The sequence below is a fragment of the Panicum virgatum genome, chromosome 1N (genome assembly GCF_016808335.1).
Source record: "Panicum virgatum strain AP13 chromosome 1N, P.virgatum_v5, whole genome shotgun sequence".
In the NCBI taxonomy this organism is placed as follows: Eukaryota; Viridiplantae; Streptophyta; class Magnoliopsida; order Poales; family Poaceae; genus Panicum; species Panicum virgatum.
In genome coordinates this window covers 1,479,777-1,502,328 of record NC_053145.1, presented here as the reverse complement: position 1 = coordinate 1,502,328, position 22,552 = coordinate 1,479,777, and the positions used below count along the sequence as shown (strand labels likewise).

General features: G+C 45.7%; 2 protein-coding genes across 2 annotated transcripts; one reads left to right on the top strand and one right to left on the bottom strand.

The window, feature by feature from the left end:
• Positions 1-3,656: 3,656 nt before the first annotated feature.
• Positions 3,657-16,384, bottom strand: LOC120654452 (choline/ethanolaminephosphotransferase 1-like). Its single transcript, XM_039931988.1, has 18 exons — positions 16,084-16,384; positions 15,280-15,289; positions 15,139-15,189; positions 14,922-14,999; positions 14,301-14,376; positions 14,196-14,218; positions 14,012-14,112; positions 13,430-13,524; positions 13,034-13,102; positions 12,756-12,825; positions 12,152-12,215; positions 12,034-12,074; positions 11,810-11,894; positions 4,998-5,060; positions 4,839-4,897; positions 4,687-4,739; positions 4,230-4,302; positions 3,657-4,143 (listed from the first exon to the last, which is right to left on the bottom strand). The coding sequence occupies exons 1-18, from the start codon at positions 16,218-16,220 to the stop codon at positions 4,122-4,124; spliced, it is 1,170 nt and encodes a 389-aa protein (XP_039787922.1). The 5' UTR covers positions 16,221-16,384; the 3' UTR covers positions 3,657-4,121.
• Positions 16,385-19,079: 2,695 nt separating this feature from the next.
• On the top strand, positions 19,080-20,754 carry LOC120654451 (pentatricopeptide repeat-containing protein At2g17670-like). Its single transcript, XM_039931987.1, has 2 exons — positions 19,080-20,370; positions 20,447-20,754. The coding sequence occupies exon 1, from the start codon at positions 19,172-19,174 to the stop codon at positions 20,315-20,317; it is 1,146 nt and encodes a 381-aa protein (XP_039787921.1). The 5' UTR covers positions 19,080-19,171; the 3' UTR covers positions 20,318-20,370; positions 20,447-20,754.
• The last annotated feature ends 1,798 nt before the right edge of the window (positions 20,755-22,552 follow it).

Sequence of the window (22,552 nt, the reverse complement as noted above, 5' to 3'; positions counted from 1 at the left end):
TTCGATGGTGATAATGTCTTGGTCAGTCGTACAGGGAAAGTGAGGTTCAAAAATGTTCCTATCTTTAGGGATCTATCAGTAGATCAACTCAAAGATCATCTTAAGAGCAACTATCGATCAGCACATGCTATCATCAAACATGAAATTTTCTCATGTAAGCCGCCTTCTGATATATGTCATATCTTCTAATATATGTCATATCCTTAGTATGATGCTCAATGATTATGATGCAAATCTATTGTTCCACATACATGCTTCTCTACTGGCCGTTGTTGTTTATTCTGGTTTTATGAATGATCTTTACGACTTCATTAGATTTAGGTTGACAAAATATCAACTTAGAGACCTATTATCTTATTTACATGAATCATATATTCTTGACCAACCTAGGGTGAATGGGGTGAATGTTGGCAATTGGTAGTGAACAAGAATAGAATCATAAAAAAGACATTCAACTTTAGATCTAAGAGTTATGATCTTCCCACTGAAATACCCAATCAGATAATGCTTAGCCCGGTTCAAATAACAGCACTTGAGTATATTGGCCTTCATGGAGCTGGTCAGATTTTGTTCACTGAAGAGCAGATTCGTATGCTTAAAATGCTTAAATTCATTATCTACCTCAGGAACAGGAATGTGCATAGGTTGGAGAATTTGGAATGGTGGATCAGACAGGCTTATGCTCAAGAAGAATACTAGTAAAAGAATAAATCAGATGATGAAAACCAATCCGCGACTTTATGAGTATAAACCAATCCACGAACTAACGCACTTGAGATTTTAGACTAACCAGAAAATACTCAGTAACCACATTGTTAGAATAATTAGCTAGCTCTTGTATTTTTATATTAGTCTGAGAAGGGTCTAGAAATGTGTAGAAGAGGGCGGTAGCAAAAGCAAACTTGCAGCCTGCCAGCAGCAGCAAGAGTGCAGCCTGCGTCATTAGTAAGATTAGAAAATAAATAGAAGAGTGTAGAAACTGGTAACAGTAGCAGTAGGGAGTAGAAGTGTGTGGAACAAATGAGTGTCCGGAGTCTTCCTCCTTGTGAGACCATCTAGATGATGCATGTATGTCATATGCGTGCGAAATGATCTACCTGCCTGCTGGGTCAAAAAGCAAATTAAAGCAGCCCTACTGGCTTGTTTGCTTGGCCAGCAACCTGTGTTCTTACTGCCATAATAATGAAAATACCCATCCTTCATGGTTTAGTTTACTTCCGTGTTACAACTCATTTGATTTACCAAATAATTATCGATATATAGCAGGTTTGTGGTTTTTCTTAACATAGTAAAATTCAATGTTCGCTACATGATCACAATTGTTACAGCATAGCAATTGTTATTCCTCTTGTTGCTCATATTGAAGAGGTCCTGAAGCTGGCTACATCATCACAATTGTTACCACATAGCAACTGTTATTCCTTTTGTTGCTCGTACTGAAGATGTCCTGAAGCTGGTATACTCCTGCAACTCACCACTTTGAGAAGGAATCCATAAACTGAATATTTGAAATTACGAGGAGCGTTGCAGATGCAACACGCATCTATCCAGCCCGTGCAACATATATATTCGTTCTGTTCGGCTGGCTGTGACTGGTAGCTGGTGCTGATTTATTGTAAGAGAAAAATATTATTAGTCGGTGGCTGATGCTGATTTGGTGTGAGAGAAAAATACTGCTGACTGACTGGCTGACAACCTAGCTGAACAGAGCGATCATTGTTTTTTTATGTACAACCCGTCAACTGACACTACTACAAAAAAGCATTAACAGAGGCCTTTTTGAAAACCCCTCCGAGGCGGTAGAAAAAATAACCACCTTGGTTGATGCCCAGCATTAACAGAGGCGGTCATTTCTTATTAATCCAGACGGTCAAAAAACCATCTCGCAAAATTGATTAATCGAGACGGTTAAGATTAAGATGACCGCCTCGGTTAATAGTCCTATTTTCAGAGATGGTTATTTGTAAGAACCCCACCTCAGTAAAAAGGCCAAGGCCAAAAAGTCCAACTCGGTCTGATATATACAACACTTAGGATTTTCATTCACTCCTCAGCCGCAATTCCCTCCTCAGCCCCCTTCCACTCACGCGACCCGCGTGGAGGCGCACCGACCCCGGCGGTGGCGGCGCGGATCCGGCTGGCGGCGGCTCGAGCGGCGGCGGCCCTGGCAGCGGCCCCAGCAGCGCGGATCCGACCGACAGCGGCGCGAGCGGCATGCGATAGCGGCCCCTTTTTTTGTTTTTCTACTCAATTAACTAAGACGGGCAGGGACCGCCTCAGAAAATACCACATTTACGATAACCTTTCTTTAGAGACGGTTGAGGTTGACCGCTTCTATTAATGGTTTTTGACCGCCTCAGTAAATGTTTATGGTAGTAGTGTAAATCAATGTCTGTGGACGAATTGGCTTGATGCCAGATTAGAATTTCCTTAATTATTTGTTTGAAAAAAAGAATCTCCTTAATTATATTATTTACTCCCGCTATTGATTTATAGGTTGACTTGTCTCGGTTTGATTTCCTTCCAACAGGCCGGTTGATGTTTTAGATTTTGACCGGTAGGTCAAGTCGTCAACTAATTGTAACTGGGAGGATCAGTCTAATTAATTTGAGTAAGAGCAACTCTAGAAATCTAGCCAAATCTTACTCTCTATACTCCTACTTAGCTATCCATTTAGCCAAAGTTCCTTCTCTATATTTTGGTACATGCAACAGTCTAAGCCAAATCAGACTCTCTATATACGTGACATGTGGAACCTCATGACATGTGGATCCTCTCTTTTGGATTTGTTTTTTCACCTAGCCCTATCTTAAACCCCTTCCTTTCCCTCTCTGTGGGTGGGGCTGGGCTAAGTCAACAAAGCCAACTATCGATTGCCGATCGCCGCCGGTGGGTATAGCCGCGGCTGCCGTCACCACCATGAAGAGGAGAGTGCGAACCAGGTGGGGTCCTCAGCGAGCGCGGGGAGCGGCGTTGATAGGGGCGATTGCCGATCGCCGCCGGTGGGTATAGCCGCGGCTGCCGTCACCACCACGAAGAGGAGAGTGCGAACCAGGTGGGGTCCTCAGCGAGCACGGGTGAGTGGCGTTGGTAGGGGCACCAGGCGTGGCATGGGGAATGGCGGCGCTGACCATGGCCGCTGGCGAGGAGCTGCAGCGACGGCACGGGAGAAGGCAGGACTAGTGATATGGCGAGGCAGATTCCCTCGTGTAAAATGCGAGCGGCAAGGTCCGAATGGCGAGCAGAGGATGATGGCAAGGCTCTTGGATGGAGGTTTTATCCGATTGCTGCTATTTTTATCTAACCCAGCCCGAATGCAGTCTGTTAGAGATGCTCTTAGTACTTTAGCAGGCTAAATTACTTAATAGTGTCGCCTTCTTCCAATTTGGTCCAACCTCCCCACCTCCCGTACGCCATCCCATGCTGTATCGCCACCAAGCTAACCATACCACATCAACTATTATATAAGTAAATTGCACTCCAAATCCCCAAACATATTCTGCAGTTCCACCTAAATCCACAAACTCCCAAATCATCCATTTGGATCTCTAAATTCTATTAATGGTCCATCCGAGCTTCCAAACACGCCACGCGAGCTTTGAACACCACATTCCAACACCAATGTGGCATTCCATGTGATGCCACACAGGCAAATGTTTACAAAAATTCCCTTACAAATTCCTAAATCTTGTTAAGTGGTTCATTTGCTCCTCTTTCTCCAATCTCACTAACATTCAACCCCACGTGTCATCATTATAAATATTGGAATACCCCGCATCAATGTTCGTAGATGCGCATTAATTCCTTTAACAACACTGCCCGAATCTTACAATTGACATTTATCAGGGACAGCATCTACCAATAAATCCCTCAAAATTCTAGCAGAGCATTACGTGGGCACATGCTCAAAGTAATATACAACATAATATTAATAAATGTTTCAAAAATGCACGGTTTTCTCGTTTGTCTGTCTGCAGGTTCGTCATGCTCATGTGAATTTCAGGGATCACCATCCCCGTAATGGCAGATGTAATGGAGATAAATATGATATTTTCTTGTCTGGCAGGCACCACTTGTGATATATTACAGTTCAGGGCAAGACTGATGCTCATGGATGTGAATTATGCCTTTTTCCTAGTGATCCTGTCACAAGACAAAATTTGTTTCAACTGACTGACTGATGAAAACAGGTGGAAAAGAAGATGGTGGTAATGAACTGATGCACAAACCTGAAGCAGTGGATCCCAAGAGCGTTGGTGATCTCATGAATAACAGATGTAGCAAAATGCATGTACAGCGCCACTGCCAAGATTGAACAAAATAGTGAGATTTGACTTCCCAGGCTCGTACAGAATAAGAGAGCTACAAACCTACAGGCAATTTCTAACGATATCCTGTAAGTAGGCAATTTAAATTAATTTAATAGCCTTGGGCTACTGATCTAAAATTTGCAAGCCACCAACCAGCAAAACACCCTTCAATTATGATGGAATTAACAGGCTAAATTATGATGAAATAGTACTTTTGGAGCAAAAACAAAGAGAAAAATTATCAATAGCGCACAACTTTGCCTTGTTTCCGAAATGGAAAAATGGGGCAGGGCGTGTTGCTCGTGTCTTTTTAAAAAACTTTATCACACAACTGTAGCTTGTTACTGAAAAGATAGTTGTGAGAATAATGCAGTACCTGTAAATAAGCAGTACATTAAGAGTACTAGCTGCTCATCAACAAGAGGGTTTCTGAAACAATCAAAGACCAAAAAATCAGTTGAGACAGGAAATTATTAGACAAGAAATTATTACAAACATGATAATAGAAAAACGTAGCTAGACACAAACCCATCATCAAGCCGGGCAGTCAGAGCATTTGCGATTGCAAATGGAAAATATGCAAGGGACTGTAAAAGAATAGCACAATGTTTTAGCACGCTAGCATAGGGCACATATGAGGATGGTGTAAAAGAGAACAAAGAATTATTGGGCTTTCCAAGCAAGTACCATGCACATCCCTGTTTTCAGACCTTTTGGTTCATCACATAAGTGAGCCAGAATCATTCTTCCCTGCGGAACAACAAACAGATATCAGGTAATGCCCATCTATTTACACTGTACTACTGTATTTGAAACAGGGTGGTATACAGCAAAAGAAACAAGAAGACACAATGCTTTTAAGATTTAAACATGAAAATGCCATTTATAAATGAGCAGGTATACAGGGGATGGAACCGCTCGTCTCCCCTCCCCCTCCCCTCCCAGGCGCTCCTTCCCCCACCAGCCTCACGCCGGGATCCACTCCGGACCCGGCGGCCACCCCTTCAGCCGCCACGGCAAAGCCCTCCCCTGCGCCTGAAGCCACCCACTTCAACGTCCGCTCGTCTCCGCTGGCGGGTCGGTCCAAGACGCTTCGCTGGTGTGACGACAGTCCGGACTCTCCGTCTTCCGGCGAGTCGGCAACTGCTGCGCCAGCGAGGCGTTCTTATCGTGACGTTGTCGAGTCTGTTACCCCGGCGGCCTCTCCCGAGTCATCGCCGCCAGTGGCCGTCAAGCCGCCGCCGCGTATTCTCCTTCGGTCGACGGTTCACGTTCCGCCGACCAGGATTGCCAAGGACGCGGACGGTTGGGAGACGGTGGAATCGCGCTCGCAGCGCCGGGAGCGCTCGCGACGCCCTCGCCGTCCCGTCCCGGTCGATCTCCGTGGTCGGTGTTTCAACTGCTTCTCCGACACACACCGGGCCGCGCAGTGCAGGTCTCGCCCGCGGTGCTTCAGGTGTCGCTCCCTTGGTCATCGTTCGGCTAGTTGCCCTACTCGGGTGTCCGGCGCTCCTGTTGGTGGAAGAAGACCGGCGGCACCCATCAATCGGGGCTCTGTTTGGAAACGCATCACACCGGTGATGATGCAGGAACCCTCCCTTGCCGTGGCGGCGGCTGGTTCGCAAGCACCGGCTGGTGTGGCCTCCGACGTGCCCCGTGCGGTGGAGTCTGGCGTGCTGCCGCCGGACTCTGCTCGCGGCGGTCGCCGTCGTCGCAGGCCACGCCACAGACGACGTCGTGGCCCTCTGGGCAACGGTGGGGATGTCTCTCCGGCGCCTACGGCGACGGATGACGGCGTTCCTCCGGCCCAAGGGCCCCCGTGCATCATCGACTGGTCCGATCAACTAGCTCGTGCCGAGGCCAATCTCAGAAGGTCAGTTTTGGTTATGGTGATTGGAAACATTGAGGGGATTTCTATCAACGATCTCAGGGCGATGGTGGCGAACGCTTTTGTTCTGAACCCCGACTCCTTGGAGTTTCGCCGTTCCAGCCATGATCACACCTTCATCATGAGGGTTGAAGATGACGCCATTATCTCAAGGCTTTGCAATGCGGGGCCAACTCCAGGTCCGGGAGGTCTGCAGTTGCATTGCCGACGCTGGACTCGCCATGCGTTCGCGGAAGGCGCTGCTCTTCCGGTGCTGGCCAACGTCGAGCTCCGTGGGATCCCAGAACATGCTTGGGAGATGGCAACAGCCGAGAGCTTGCTGAGCCCGTACGGATGGCCTCATCTCCTGCTGCCAGAAACAAGGAACAGAGAAGACTATTCAACGTTCCGTCTAACTGCATGGTGCTTCAACCCCAGTGAGATACCCAGAGCGCGTGATCTCCATATCGTCGAGCCTTCAGTTGGGGAGATCTTGGTCCCGCCAGGAAAACCTTCTCTGAAGTATGCCGTCACTATCCGTGTCTCTGAGTTGCCGCTCGCAAGTGCTGACAGTACGGTGGGGGCTCCCTCCGCAACGGATGAAGACGACGGCAACAGCGGCCCACAACGGCAGCGGAGAAGGGCAGGTTCATCGGGCTTCCAGGGTGGGGCGGCGGCCGGTGCTGCGACGGGGAGGCCGTCGGTCAGGGACAGGCTGGGACTGGACGCCTCCGGGGCAAGCCACGTGGCGCGCTCTATCGAGGCGGCTGGATCCTCTTCCCAGGCGACGCTTCTCGGTTCTCCACCCACTGTTACTGCGGCCGCCGAAGTTACTGCACCGGCACCCGAGGAGCCAGTGCCAAGTCTCGAGACAGGCGAGGTGGGTATTGATGAGGACTTTGAATTAACGCAGGATGTGGGCCTCGTGGGGGTTTCTCGGGCCACTGTACTGGGCCGGGCTGATTTCCAGCCTGTACCACTTGGAACTAGTAGCTGCTGCTCTCATGAACTTCAAGACCAGGAGCACGACGCTCTTCCCTCCATGGAAACCCCGACCTTGGTTCGTTTTGCGGTGCCTAGCTCGGTACCGGTGGACCAGCGGATTGTCCCGGGACTTCCAGGTCGTGCTCAGCCGATTTCCACGGATCTCGTGGCGACAACTCCTGGGGATGCTCCGTCACCTATCACCTGGCGGCCGGCGGAGGATGTCCTCCCTACTGATCTACCGGTGATGATGAGCCCGGTGTTGGCGCCAGCTACCAAGGAGCAGAACAAAGTATATGCCAGACGGCCTAAAGCAGTGGTGCAGCAGACACCACATGTTCCCCCACCAGGTACTCCACCCAGCACTGCTGCAGCTAGGTCCTTCATTGAGCAGATATCGAAGCCGGTGGACACTGCCCTTTCTATCCCAACAGTGAAACAGCAACGTCAACGCAAAGTCTATGGTGGGACAGAACCTCCAAGGAGGAGCAGACGTGTAGCAAAACTCCCACCTGAAATTCTGCAGAATCCGTCCGCTAACTCAGTCTGCCGTGAATTGGGCTTCACAGATGCAAACTCTAAAGTGACTCCGGCCATGGTGGAGAAGTACAATGTTTTCTTCAAGACGCCGCTCAAGCGGAACGAAGTGAAGGTGATGGCAGCCATGTTGCACAAAGAATTACCTGATGAGCTCCCAGTGCAGGCTGCTGGAGCTATTATGGTGGCATAAATCCCCCGGGGTCTTTGCTATCCCTGCAGTTTTTCTCCTTTCTTTGGTCTTGTTTTTTTTCTCCAAGTTTTCCAATGGATAGTATCAGTTTTCTCATTTGGAACGCACGGGGACTTAATGACCGTGGACGTCGTGATTCTTTAAGGAAAATTGTGGATGCTTGTAAGCCGTCTTTGGTCTGTATTCAAGAGACTAAACTGGCTGTTATCTCTACACGGGATATTATATCTTTGTTGGGTCGAGAGTTTCAGGAGTTTGTCTACCTAGCAGCTCAAGGCACTCGTGGTGGTATTCTGGTTGCTTGGCGGCAGGGAATTATTACCTCGGATCAGCACAGGGTTCATCGCCACTCAGTTTCTATCAGGCTCAAAATCGAGGCTGAGCCGGATTGGTGGTTTACTGGAGTCTACGGGCCACACCAAGATGCAGACAAGGCGGATTTTCTCACTGAACTCAGTGAGGTCAGAAGTCTTTGCATTGGGCCTTGGTTGATTGGGGGGGATTTCAACATGATCTACTCAGCGGAAGACAAGAACAACGAAAATTTAAATCGTGCTATGATGGGTCGGTTCCGACGGTGGGTAAATGATTTTGAATTAAAAGAGATACCGCTGATTGGTAGAAGATATACGTGGTCAAATGAGAGGGAGGCACCCACCTTGGTTAAGCTTGATCGAGTCCTATGTACCTCAGATTGGGAAGACACTTTCCCTGACTGCATTCTTCAAAGTCAGGCGTCCCAAATTTCAGATCATTGTCCGCTGCTCCTAAGCCTTAGAGAGGGGAACCGGGGCAAGCGGAGGTTTCATTTTGAGAGCTTCTGGACAAAACTCCCTGGCTTCCATGAGGTCGTTGCTCAATCATGGGATCAACCGGTCTCTGCTTCCTGTCCCATGGAACAAATAGACAAGAAATTAAAAAGGCTCACGAAGGCCTTACAATCTTGGAGTCACAAACAAGTGGGGCATATTAAAACACAGTTGGGACTATCTCGGGAAATTTTGCATCGACTTGAAATTGCACAAGACAGTCGTGTTCTAACTCCAGAGGAGGAATGGTTAAGAGGAGAAGCAAAGAGATATTGTTTGATTTTATCTTCACTAGAAAGAACTGTGGCTCGCCTAAGATCTCGAATTGGGTTTTTAAAGGATGGGGACGCCAACACTGCCTTATTTCACAGCCAGGCCAGGTTTAGGAAAAGAAAAAATTTCATCCCTAAACTGGTACAGAATGGCGAGGTGGTCACCAACCAGGAGGACAAGCAGGCTGTGTTCTTTGAACATTTTGAGGGATTGATTGGCACTCCACTTCAGCGGGCTTCAACTTTAGATCTTAACTTCTTCCATCGGGCGGGAATTGATCTCTCAGTTTTAGATGAACCTATCACAGAGGATGAGGTGTGGGAAACCATTAAAGATCTTCCGGCAGATAGAGCTCCTGGGCCAGATGGGTATACTGGGCGTTTTTACAAAGCTTGTTGGCAGTTGATCAAGTCGGATATGATGGCTGCAATTCTCACATTGCAACAGGGGGATTCCAGGAAATTATGGCTGTTGAACTCGGCCTATCTCACGTTAATTCCAAAGAAGGAGGAAGCTCTGACGCCGTCAGATTTCAGACCAATCAGCTTAGTTCATAGCTTCGCTAAATTGGTGACCAAGGTGCTGGCAAATCGGTTGGCGCCAATGCTTAAGGAACTGGTGGCTACTAATCAGAGTGCGTTTGTGAAAGGAAGATGTATTCATGACAACTATATGCTCGTACAACAGACCATCAAGATGTTACACAGAAAAAAGGTACCAAGCATCTTTCTGAAACTAGATATCTCAAAGGCTTTCGATTCAGTCTCTTGGTCGTTCTTGATGGAAGTTTTGCAACACTTGGGATTCGGTAATCCTTGGTGTAACTTAATCTCTCGTTTGCTCACAACGGCCTCCACGAGAATTCTGGTTAATGGTGAACCTGGTGAACAAATTAGACATCAGCGTGGTCTTCGGCAAGGTGACCCACTGTCGCCCATGCTATTCATCTTGGTCATGGACGTTCTAAACAGACTATTCACCAAGGCCGGGGAGTTGGGGATGCTACAACCCTTGTCGAGAGGTTTCACTGGACAACGGATTTCCTTATATGCAGACGACGTTGCTCTATTCATTCGCCCACTTGAAGATGAGATGAATCTGACCGCACAAATCTTAGAAGTGTTTGGTGAAGTGTCTGGCCTCCGTACAAATTTTCAAAAGAGCTGTGTTATCCCAATAAGGTGTGAGGAAACTGAAACCATGGCCATTGCCTCGTCTTTGACTTGTTCGGTGTCGAAATTTCCATGCACTTATTTGGGACTTCCAATCTCAGACAAGAAACTGAGGAAAGCAGACCTCCTGTCTTGGGTGGAAAGAATAGGAGACAAATTGCCTGGTTGGAAGGCTAATATGATGAATATGTCGGGTCGTGCAACTTGGGTGCGCTTCGTTCTCTCAGCTCTTCCGATACATGTATTGATTGCGCTTAATGTTCCCAAATGGTTCATTAAGGCAATTAATAAGATTCGAAGAGCTTTCTTGTGGAAAGGAAGAAAAGAGGCACAAGGGGGCTGCTGCTTGGTGGCTTGGGAGAAGGTGCAAAGACCTCTAGAACTTGGTGGTTTGGGAATTCCTAACTTGGAAATCATGGGCTGGGCTTTACAAGTGCGGTGGCTGTGGCTGCGGAAAACAGATTCTAGCAAGCCATGGCTGTCCCTTGATATCCCCATCCACGCCAATGTGTTGGCACTTTTCCAGGTTGGAATGCAGACATCTATTGGGAATGGAACTTCAACTAAATTTTGGAAGGATAAATGGATTAATGGCAGCTCAGTCAGAGACATTGCACCATTAGTGGTGGCTGCAGTCCCGACACGTATCAGAAACATGAGTCTGGTTGCAGAGGCCATGGTTGATAACAGATGGGCGCAAGACATACAAGGAGGTTTATCTATGATTGGGATATATGAGCTGTTCCAACTATCCAACATTCTTTCTGAGTTTGTTCTCACTCAGGAAGAAGATGTTCACACTTGGCGGTTTGAGGCCTCGGGACAATACACAGCTAAATCAGCTTATTTGGCCTTCTTCAATGGTGCAATTAACTTTGAGCCCTGGCGAAGAATTTGGAAATCCTGGGCACCAGCTAAGTGCAAAATTTTTCTATGGTTGGCAGTAAGGAACAGGTGTTGGACAGCAGATCGTTTGGAAAGAAGGAATCTTCCACATACCGATCGTTGTTTGCTGTGTGATCAAGAACCTGAAAATATACAACACATACTCACCACATGTGTCTTTGCAAGAGAGTTTTGGTTTCGAATTCTAGCAAAGTTTGACTGGCAGGTCTGCACTCCATTAAGGGATGAACTCTCCTTCTCAGAATGGTGGAGGACGAGTGTCAAAAAGATTCAGAAAGATAAACGGAAAGGTTTTAATACTTTGGTTATTTTGGGTGCTTGGCTTCTTTGGAAACACCGAAACGCTTGTGTGTTTGAAGGAGACCGCCCAAATTTGGACAGGTTACTGCAGGCGTTCAAGGATGAACACCACTTGTGGTGTCTGGCAGGGGCTCGAAGCCTCAGCTCCTTGAGTGCTGGTCAAGTGTTCGGACTAGGCTAGTTCCTAGTCCTTGTTAGTGGTCTCGGGTCAAGCTTTTGTTTTTTGTTTTTTTCTTAGGCTACAACATCATAGTGTATCACAGCCCCTCACAGCTCGGCTCGGAGTGAGGTGTGCTAGTTTGTAAGGGGCCGGTTTATTCTCTCTATTAATACAAAGATACGCAGCTCTCCTGCGTATTCGAGAAAAAAAGAAAAAAAAATGAGCAGGTACACAAATAAGCACAGAAATGGACAGATAAACAAGGCATTCGTCATAAAAATCAGCAGAAAAGCCTTACCACAAGAAAGCCAAAGGCAAAACCAGTTCCAATAATTAGTAGATGTGGCTGATTTCTCATTATATCTGAAGGAGACAGGTAGGACCTGCATAAGATGCAATCGTTAAGTAATATGCTAGAAGCTTCACCTAGATCGCCAGCTTAGCTTGCTAAGCTCAAATTTCCTGGTCAAGTGTTGCATAACTTCATATATATAAAGCAAGGAAAGGTTTCAACAGCTTTACCAAACAAGAACTCCAGCCAAGAGCAAACCAAAAGGAAAGAGCTGGCACAAATGAAGAATATCAGATGAAGAAAGGAGAATCATAACAGTAGACTAAAACGGGTAAATTTAGAGATTACCATAGCTAGTGCCAGCACCATGCTTCCTTTTCTTGCTTCAACGACTTTGTATACATTGTGAATGCTGTACAGTTACAATATCAACTTAGTCGACTATAATTGCATTTCCAATTTTCAATCAATTCAAAATTATAAATATAATAAGCTAAAACATTAAGTTTATGAGGTATTCATTCAACTCAGATATATTGTGCAGAAACATGAATCAGCTAAAAGAGCATCAATTGCTCCACTTGCAACATTAACTAGATCTAGCACTATACTGTTCCATGTATCAGCCTATCAGGTGGTCGAATTTGAAACTATAACTTCACTATCACTCTCTAGTAGTTTTGCTTCATGGACAAATATCAATTAAAGATGTTTTCCTTTTGTTTATTGAAAAGATGAACTAATTTTCTTACACATGAAGCAATATTATCTACAATTCAAACATGCTTATTATTTCTTTGGGCTTCAGATTGAAAAATAATAGGGCATTGAATGTAATTTTAAAGGCTTTAAAGAGAAGATTACAGGGTCATATAATATACAAAAAAAAGGATACAGAACATCAGACGCCACAAATACCAATAGAAAATAATACATGTAACACGGAACTTACTTAGATCCAATTGTTGGGATTACAGCAAAAGCAATCATAAGGCACAGCACGATGTCATACACAGGGATTTCTGGGGAAAGAAGAAATAAGAAATGAACTTCAGTATAGGGAATGCCATTTTGTTTTTCGACTTCACAATGATGTATTCATTAAGTATTAACAGGAATAAAAATCAGAAATCGGTGATATAGATAGCACTAAAATCGAAGAAATTTGATGTTCATATGAATATATAAAAATAAATATAAAAGAAAACGTAAGCGTGGTAGCATATGTACCAGGAATAAGAGGCACCCAACCCAGTAGGGGCATTGATTTCTGGAAATCCTGTGCCCACCACTCAGCTCCTACAAAAGGAAAGATGAGCTATCAGTACCACCAACCTCTGTTTTCAAGGCGTCGCCTAGGCGACAAGGCGGTGGCGGCTCGCCTTGCTTAAGGTCTCGCCTTAGCCCGCCTTAGCCCGCCTAGGCGTCGCCTAGGCGATAAGGCGGTGGTGAATCGCCTCGCCTCGCCTCGCCTTACCGCTTTAAAAACATAGCCACCAACCATATGACTTTTAAGTAAAGGCCTCATACATATGCACAATGAATTAGCAGAGGAACAAAAAAAAATTGAAAGTTCCACAGAGACCTGGTAAGCCTGAAAATTGATGGTTTAAATAAGTTTAATACCTGTGAAAAAGGTGAAAAAATGGCATAAGTAGATCAGCATAAGGCCTTCAGTTGGTCCATTGACTATAGGAAGAATGAGTGTATTTGTAAAAAAGCTGCACAAAACAATGAAGTGTGCATTACAGGATAAAACAAGAACCAATGCAACAAAAATTAGAAAAGAAGGCATCATGATAAACAACAAAAAGTATGCACTTATGAAACTTGTAAAGTGCAGTGCTTTGCACCTACAGAAACCAAATTGAGCAAATCTCAGTAGGGTAGTGGGTAGGTGCAATATATCCCTGTTTTTAATTACACGAGTGTCTTCACTTTCCGAAAGCATTGAAGCACTTCCCACATTACAACATATATTATGCACAAGACCAAATCATCCATAATGGACTACTAGAAGAAATGTAAGACATCAAATTTTAAGGTCCATACAGGTGAAAGAAAATGTGCTCGGCTTTTGAAAATTAGAAAGCCTCCAGAAGGCTTGCAGTCATGTGGGAGACATTAATCTATGAAATGCCAATTTGGCAAGAATGTAGATTGTAGGATGTAGAACTATAACCACTGGGAAAGAACACAAGAACTCACTGCTCCCAGGTTGCGAAGTAAAATGGGACAGCTGAAATGACCCAAAACCAGAAGGTAGCCTTTCCACACATTGCCGTGCTTCCAAAAGCCAAAGACTCAAACTAATGGGTAAAATAAAATGATCAGTTCACAAAAATTGCAGAATCATTGGACTTGAAAGGAAAAGGTTGGCAGGTGGCCTTACAGCACAGGCAAGCGCATCACATCCTGCACCGTATACAAACTTATCAGCACCATATGGGCTTTCCTAAAACTGAATCCATCAACTTAAGTTTCAAGTGGAGATTACCATGGTCAAAAAGCTCGCCTAGAGGACTTGATGAGTTGGTACGCCTTGCTTGTTTTCCATCCACAGCATCAAAAGTCTGCATCAGTATCATTCCACGCAAACTAAAATAATCAAAAGTTTGACATGATATATTCATAAAAATGCTGAAGCTTTAAATCCCAGGAAAACAGTAAGACCCCATTTGATTTCAGAAAGATACCCAAAATGGTTACAAAAGCTAGATACCATGTGTCAATGGATGCCTTGAATTTTTTTTTTTAAATGCTATAAGTATGATTGAAAATTAGAGTGCTAGCTGAATGACAGACTTATGTTACGCTGCAAATGGGTTATATGGTACTCCACCCTATAGGTTGTCCTAAATATTTTAAACTCCGACCATGAATAACAACAAACTTAATGATTGACAACATAAAAATGATGTTAACAGATTCATCGTAAAATCAACTATAACAACATATAATTTTTTCTATTTAAAATAAATTATTTCTAGAGATATTGTTGGTCAAAAATAGCAATGTTTGACTTAGGACAAACCTAACATAGCGATATTCTAGGACAGAGGGAGTACACAGTAGTGAAGAAATGCATATTTGGGTGAGCATATAAAGTTCGACGAACCTGATAAAGGAATAGAAGCAATCCATGAGCAAGGTGAACCCATCTGGGCGGTGCTGTATCTAGATGAGGTGAATATAACTGCAGGTAAAATGGAAACGGTAATAAGGCTTAAAATGTTACTGTATTATTAGTACTGTAAAAATCAAGAAGGAAGAAATTGCCAGAACAGTACAATATCATATGTATTGACAAACTTTTACTGCCATAGGACACTTACAAAGCCAAGGAATGCCGATGTCAATAGGAACATGAAACCTGTCAGTGTAATCTGGAAAGAAAAAAGACAAGCAAATGTTCTCTCAGGACTTCAACAAAAGCAGCATAGCTTATAGTAACAGCACGTGAATTGAATTCTCACCATGTTTGGTCTGCAAATCATCCCAACATGGATACCCCAAAAGAATAATAACAAAGAAGGTTAGCACTCAATGCACATAACTAAGAAAAAGATGGATGTAATAAGCTGAAGTGCGCGAGCATTAGCATGTAGAGTGATAGACTTTGCAGCCAAATAACAGAAAACAGGATAAAATAAAACACATGATTTGCATTGAGCTCACAGGATAAAATAAAATCAAAGAATCAAAAGACTTTAATTGCTTGCTCCCATACAAATATACTAAAAATGGCCGGTTTAAAGGCACGGATCATAATCTTCATATGCCACATTGAAGGCATATTTCATAAACTAATCAGGAGCCAGGCTACGGAATATATTGAAAACAGTCTTTTTCAGATTTGCAAGAAGGAACCACTAAGGAAAAGTTGCTGCTTTCTCGCTTTATGCAGCTCTTGCATCGCAAGATGCTCATCAAAGCTAAAGATGATTCCTTGTGCTATGCCAACGCTTGGGACTCGGGCACTCCGCATTACGGGACATTAGCATCAGCTAAGCTGAAATTACCCAGATCACAAAAATGCCATGACATGCCACATATGCCGTAACTGAAGATGTCTGTTCAAGCAATCCAGATCGCGCTAGTAACCACTGGGAAACAGAACGGAAAGATGGTCTCTTGGTCCGATGGCAAATTTAGCTTATATTCTAGCAGAGGCAGTCCCTCGCATCGCGCATTGAGCCAGGAGAGAGCTCGTCGTCGACGGAGGCAGAAACGAAGAGAGGAGATGAGAGGAGGGAAGGCGGGTGGCAGTCGGCGCTTACGGGAACCATAGCGGGAAGACGTTGACGAATCGGGACCAGAAGGGCTGGAGGATGTACTTGGCGACGAGCGAGTGGTCGACGCCGCTGTACTTGTAGCGGCGCAGCGTCGCCACGCCGTGGTGGCCAATGTAACCCATCTCCCTGGGCCCCCTCCCCCCTAGGGAGCGCGCAGCAATTCCCAAATCGGAACCCGCAGCCGGAAGGAAGGAGGGAATGAGCGGAGGGAACCGAGCGTGGGATGAGGAATCTATGCCGCGGGCCGCGACGCAATGGGGGGGGGGGGGGGGGGGGGAGGGAGGGAATTTTAATGAGAGGGGCCAGGGCAGGGGATCTAAGCGGGGGTGTGGAGGTGGTGGTGGCCGCCGGCGCCGGGACGGCCAGGGAGGGAAAGGGGAGGAGAAAACGAAGGGTGGGAAGGGAGGGAGTGGGAGGGAGCCGCGCGGTTTTGCGATCCAGCCCCTCAGGTTCCAATGTATTCGTGTCCCAGGCGCCAATCACGTGTGGCCGTGTGGCTTCGATTCCATTCCATTTTATTCCATATTTTTAAAAATTAAAATAATATGAGAAAAGTAGGCAAGTTCTGCATCGTTAACAAAGGTTTTTAAAGGAAATTAGTACAATAATTTCTCACTATAGTAGGTAGGAAACAAGAAGACATGATATACGAAGGCTCTGATTAGTTCTAAAAAATTTGTACAGTATCCGTTAAATCGAATATTCGGACACATGTATGTATGAAATATTAAATATAGTTAAAAAATAACTAATTACACAGTCTAACTGATTAGCACGAACTGAATCTTTTAAATCTAATTAGTCTATAATTAAATAATATTTGTCAAGTAACAACGAAATGTGCTCCAGTACCAAAATCCAAATTTTTTCACCAACTAAACACACTCTAAGAAATAGGGAAAGAGTAGTGTATTAATTAGGCATGTGCCGTGTGATTACGAGGCAGAGTAGAGGAACCATCGTCGTGGACCCCGAGAAGTGAATCGTAGAAAGCGGAGGGGGACGGAAGCGAGGTCACCGGCGCAGGCAGCGCTCAGCTGACTGCGGCCGTGGCCGTGCGCGTCAAGTGGGCCGCCACCGTCAGTGAGCCGGCGGCGATCCCTGCCGTCGCGGGAACGGCGGGCGGCGACGACTTGTCCACGGACGGACAGGGCCAGGCGGCCAGCCAATGGCCCTTGACAGGTCGCAGGAGGACCATCGAGATGACAGCTGAGCTGGGCTGTTTCGTTTTCTATTGGCTCCCACTTGCCTCCTGGCCTGCCCGCCCCCCTCTGGTCGGATTTTCTACCCCACGAGACGAGACGACAGCGAGCGGTCCACAAGTCAGTCAGTCAGGCCATGCCTCCAGCTCCAGCCTTTCATCGATCAGAAAAAAAAAGCTTCAGCCTTTGACCGTCAACGCGTGTTATGCTGGCTTGTTTCTGGCTCTCCTGTTTGGATCAAGTAGATTTTGGTTGTGTTTTGGCAAAAAATTTTGCTCTAGACGGCACATCGGGTGTTTGATCGGATGTCGGAAGAGATTTCCGGATATTAATTAAAAAAACTAATTTCATAACTCGTCCGGAAATCGCAAGACGAATCTTTTGAGACTAATTAATCAGCCATTAGTAAAAACTAGTCTGTCAACCCGTACTCCCGCACGGGCTAATTGAAATTAATATAAAATAAGATCAATAATTATAATTATCCATCTCACGTCCTTTTCATCTATTAAATATTATAACACATACTATAAAATATATATTTTCATTATTTAGTTACAATAGATTTCATTTTGTGCACCTCTATATGTATTCAGTATATGTTTAGTTGAACTATTTGTTTGTAAATTGGTATTCTTATCTCTTCTATCATATATGAATATATGGTGACATATATCGTTGGTAGTATTTTTATATAAATAATAATATAAATACTATATTAATAATGATAGAAATAGTAATTTTAGAATTTCATATTGGTGCACTTTAATATATTATTGTAATTATATAATTTAGATTCAGATTTATGAGTAATTTAACTTGTAATAATAACGACATAATTGGATAATTTATATGCAAATTTAGGGGGTATTTATATTATTTTTATAATGGCATAGATAGGTAATTTACACAAAGATTAGGGGGTTATTTTGGTTTTTTTATAATAGCAGAGGGGGTAATTTAGATATATGTGGGTTACTTTAGTCTATTTTCATAATGGCAGAGGTGGGTAATCTATTAGGAAAAATAACAGATCCGATAGTTATTATAATTAGAGTTGTTGGATTGATGACTGAATGTTTCTAATTTTTTATGAGAATTTATAGGATTTCTCTATTTTTTCAGAGTGTCCACTTATGATCCTAGGTGGTTTCACGTGAAAGCTCTAAAGGATCCTCCAATTAGTAATAGTAAGATGGATTATTGTAGCACTTATGGCTAATCATGTAATAATTAGGCTCAAGAGATTCATCAACATAGATTGCTAAACTTTAGCCAGAGTTATTTGAATCCCTTGCTAAATTCTCATAAGTGACCATCAAAATCATTAATTGCAAGGGTAATATTGACTTTTATCAGTTTTACCAAGTTTTAGCACCTCTTGGCTTGCTAAAGACTAAAGCACTTTTTGAGTTCTAACTAAAGTTTAGCAAAATTTTAGAATCTATTTGGATCCAAATTTGCTAAACTTTAACAAGAAACTGGGGCAGCAGGGATGTTGAGTTGAGTGGTTGGCCAAGCAGTGGGGTTAGTGGTTTGCGCGGAATTTTATCCTGAACAAGTTGTGAAGCACCTCGGTTTCACAGGATCACGGCTTCAGCCAAGAAGTTTCTTCCGGCACGTTGTGGGCCAACAGCCCAAGTGAAGTACCGGCCCAGAATTCTTGTACGGATGACAAGCCTAACAAGCCAGCGATCCCACCCACTTCCCCACTAAAGCCCACAACTCTTTCCGCCTGGGCTCAAACCGGCCTTCCGCATCATCGCTACACGCCCAGCCCACAGCACAAGTCCAGTCTCCGAATCCCTCCCTCCCTCGCCGCCGCCGCCGTGTTCCCCGGGAAGAGAGGAAGGGGAAGGCGAAGCCGGAGGATGGGGAAGGTGCCGCACGCCATGCGCGCCGCCGCCACCAAGCTCCCCGTCGCCCTCGTCCCCAAACCCAAACCCCACGCCGCTTCCCCCTCCGCGCAGCCGCCCGCGCGCCGCGGCACCAACCCCGCTAAACCCCACCGAGGCCCCAAATCCCCGGGAGCACTCTCCCCCGCCTCCACCGACGCCGCGCTCCCGGCCGCGCAGGGGGAGGGCGAGGAGCGGAAGCCCATCAGGACCCCCGCCGACCTCGCCGCCGCCATCCGCGCCGCGGCGGACGCCGACATCGACGCGGCGGTGTCCCTGGCCCTCGGGGCGCCCCCCGCCGTCCCGCTCCCGACCCACTCCCTCGCGCTCCTCCTCCGCCGCCTCGCCGCCCGCCGCTCCGTCGCCGCCGCGCGGGACCTGCTGAGCAAGCTCCACCCGGCCCCGCCCGACCCCGCGTCCTCGACGGCCCCGCGCGGGGCGCTGCTCGCGCTCGCCGACGCCGTCTGCCGCCGCGGCGACCCGCGCGAGATCTCGCGGCTCCTCCCGGTCCTCGCCGGCCACGGCGTCCGCGCCGACGCGCACGTCTACAACGCCCTCATGAAGGCGCACGTCGCGGCCTCCGACCCCGCCGGCGCCCTCGCGGTGCTCCGGCGGATGGAGGGCGACGGCGTCCAGCCAGACCTCGTCACCTACAACACGCTCGTCTACGCGCTCGCGCGCGCGGGGATGGTCGCCAAGGCCAGGACCTTCCTCGACACCATGGCCGCGCAGGGGCACTTCCCGGACGTCATCACCTACACCTCGCTCATGAACGGGATGTGCGTCCAGGGCGATGCGCTCGGGGCGCTTAAATTGCTCGAGGAGATGGAGGCCAAGGGGTGCGAGCCCAATGAGCGCACCTACAACACGCTGCTCATGGGTCTCTGCAAGAACAAGAAGCTGGACAAGGCCGTCGAGGTGTACAAGTCCATGGTAGCGTCTGGGATGAAGATGGAGGCGCCGGCGTATGCCACCTTTGTCAGGGCGTTGTGTCGATCTGGCAGCGTTGCAGACGCTTACGAGGTGTTTGATTATGCCATTGAGGCCAAGAGCATCACAGAGGTGACGGCGTATACTGAGCTTGAGAACTCACTCAAGTGGCTGCGCAAGATGAAGTCATGATGTCTCGGTCACTCAGCTTGCAAGTAGAGTATACGCCAGTTTTTTTGCTGCTGGTACTTTCTTCACCCTTCATTCATTTAGTGAAACATTGTCAGACCCAGTTTGTTGTGATACCGTGAATATCTGCAGATGCATTTGAATTCAGGCTATAAGACTCTGGGAACTCAAAAGTGGCTTCAAATTGCTCAGAAATTCTCAGCTTCATGTTGTTTCTGACACATATGAAATGTAAGAATAGGATGTCCAGAAAAAAATTGCAGCTTGAGCATTTACAGGTAGAAATGGCACAAGCTATTTTACGGCTATGTACCAAGCTTTCCTTGCAATGGTCATGTAGTGCCTTGACCTTGATGTAAACAAACATTTGTTATGTTTATCCTCTGGGAAATGTTTGACGTATGCAGATAAGTTATGTTCTTCCTATGGGAATTGAATCATAGTAGGCTGTACCTAGAATGAAATGGAGCATAGTTTTTGTCATCTACTGATGGAAAAAATTGCTAGAAGGATGTTAGCTGCTGTATGGTGTCCCGATATCATATCTAATGGTATGCCCTTCGGTACAACCATGCAAAGATTACAAGGTTAAGTTGACATTGATGTCTTGATTTTCCGGCACCATCCAGCAACTGTACCCAGAATCAGAGGCGAGTGCCAGTTTCAGTTACCATTCCCTGCCAATAATCTTTTAGTTACTGGAAGTGATCTTCGCCAAGATCTTATTAGGCCCCATCATGTTTTGAATCATTTCTGTGATGACCTTAGCGATTCCCATCCCAGCAACATTTAACCCCATTGGCTAAGGAATACCATGTCTTAAACCCATTGGCAAGGAATACCATGTCTTGAAGGGTTCATAGGGAGATGATGACTAACTTCCTATGAAGTATGAACTGACACGGTATATGCTGTTGAACTGTCACGGTATATATGCAACTCCGAATGCTAGGGTTTTCGCTTTAGTGCTTGACTGCTTCGATTCAGTTAGGTCAGCTTGCTACCCGCCACTTGCACAGATAATGAAGCAGGGGATAAAAGAGCATAGCCTGATGATGATACCCACGACTGTAGCAGATTCGAGCCTTCCTATGATACTGAACTATGAGCACACGCTCTGAATAAGGCCTGAGCTCCCTTAGTTTTTCAATGGTAAGCCCTTTGTTATCTGAGTGAGTCTAAGATCTTTTATGTAGTATATATCTGATATCTCCTATGTAAAAACTCGACTGCTTCCTTTCTTGTTATATGAATGAGCAGCGCTCCCCATATTTCCAAAAAAAAAAAATACCGGCCTTCTGTTGACGGTGCACACGCTCATCTTTGAGAAGCTTTTGGGATCCCCTGTTGGTTCGTCGAGAGATAGAAAAAAAAAGAGGACTACCTGCATGCACTTGCCTTCTTTTTTCCATCTGATATAAAAGCCCTTAGGCAAGCTCTATTGATAAAAAATAGTTACATCATTGGATAATAACTGGACAATGAAACTAGGGGATCATCGTTGACTTTGCATCATCCCCTTCTTGGTCAGAAATGCACTATATGCTAGATAACAACATTAAACGTACATGTGTTTTGTCGTCAAACACCAAAACCCACTTAGGGGCCTAGATATCTTTCACCATGCAAATGTGAACAACAGAACAACTTAACATATATATGATCACTTTCATGGTCATGGATTTCTATACCAAAAAATGCTTTATTCCATATTCTAGAGTAAAAGTGTATAACAAAACTATTGATGAGGATTTCTCTAAATGGGCCATATTCATAGTGATATTTTTCTTTTTAAGTTTATACTATGTTGCAGAATTAACAGGTTTGTTGTTGTTGTTTGTCCCAATGTTTAAAGTTCCTCCTTTTCTTTTACATGAGGGTGTCGCACGTGCACCTTACTAGTTATCTAAAAAGAAAGAGAGGCTAGTAGTGACTGTTAAATAGAAAACTGGTGCCATCCTTCTTTTCCCTCTTAGCAGCAGATGGTGAAAGGCAATGTGGCAGTTCTTCTGGTAAGAGAAGCTTAGTGATGCTGGTGACTTGCCAGGGGATCTGCTGAATCGGTTTCAAGATAGACTTGTGCATGAGCCAACTGATGGAGTTTATTGCCGTGACCCCTGCTGTTGTTCCATCTAATGGAGTTCCAATTCATTATGTGCTTATATTGCAAATGGTTCCACCTGTTTTTTTAGAGGACCTAAGGCAGGCAATGACCGGCCTAAACATATATTACTCATG

Coding starts and splice junctions, on each gene's coding strand:
- LOC120654452 (XM_039931988.1), bottom strand. CDS start 16,220: ATGGGTTACATTGGCCACCACGGCGTGGCGACGCTGCGCCGCTACAAG. Junction 13,103..13,429: donor TTTTTTCACCTTTTTCACAG/GTATTAAACTTA, acceptor TTCCTTTTGTAG/GAGCTGAGTGGTGGGCACAG. Junction 12,216..12,755: donor ATCCCAACAATTGGATCTAA/GTAAGTTCCGTG, acceptor GTAACTGTACAG/CATTCACAATGTATACAAAG.
- LOC120654451 (XM_039931987.1), top strand. CDS start 19,172: ATGGGGAAGGTGCCGCACGCCATGCGCGCCGCCGCCACCAAGCTCCCC.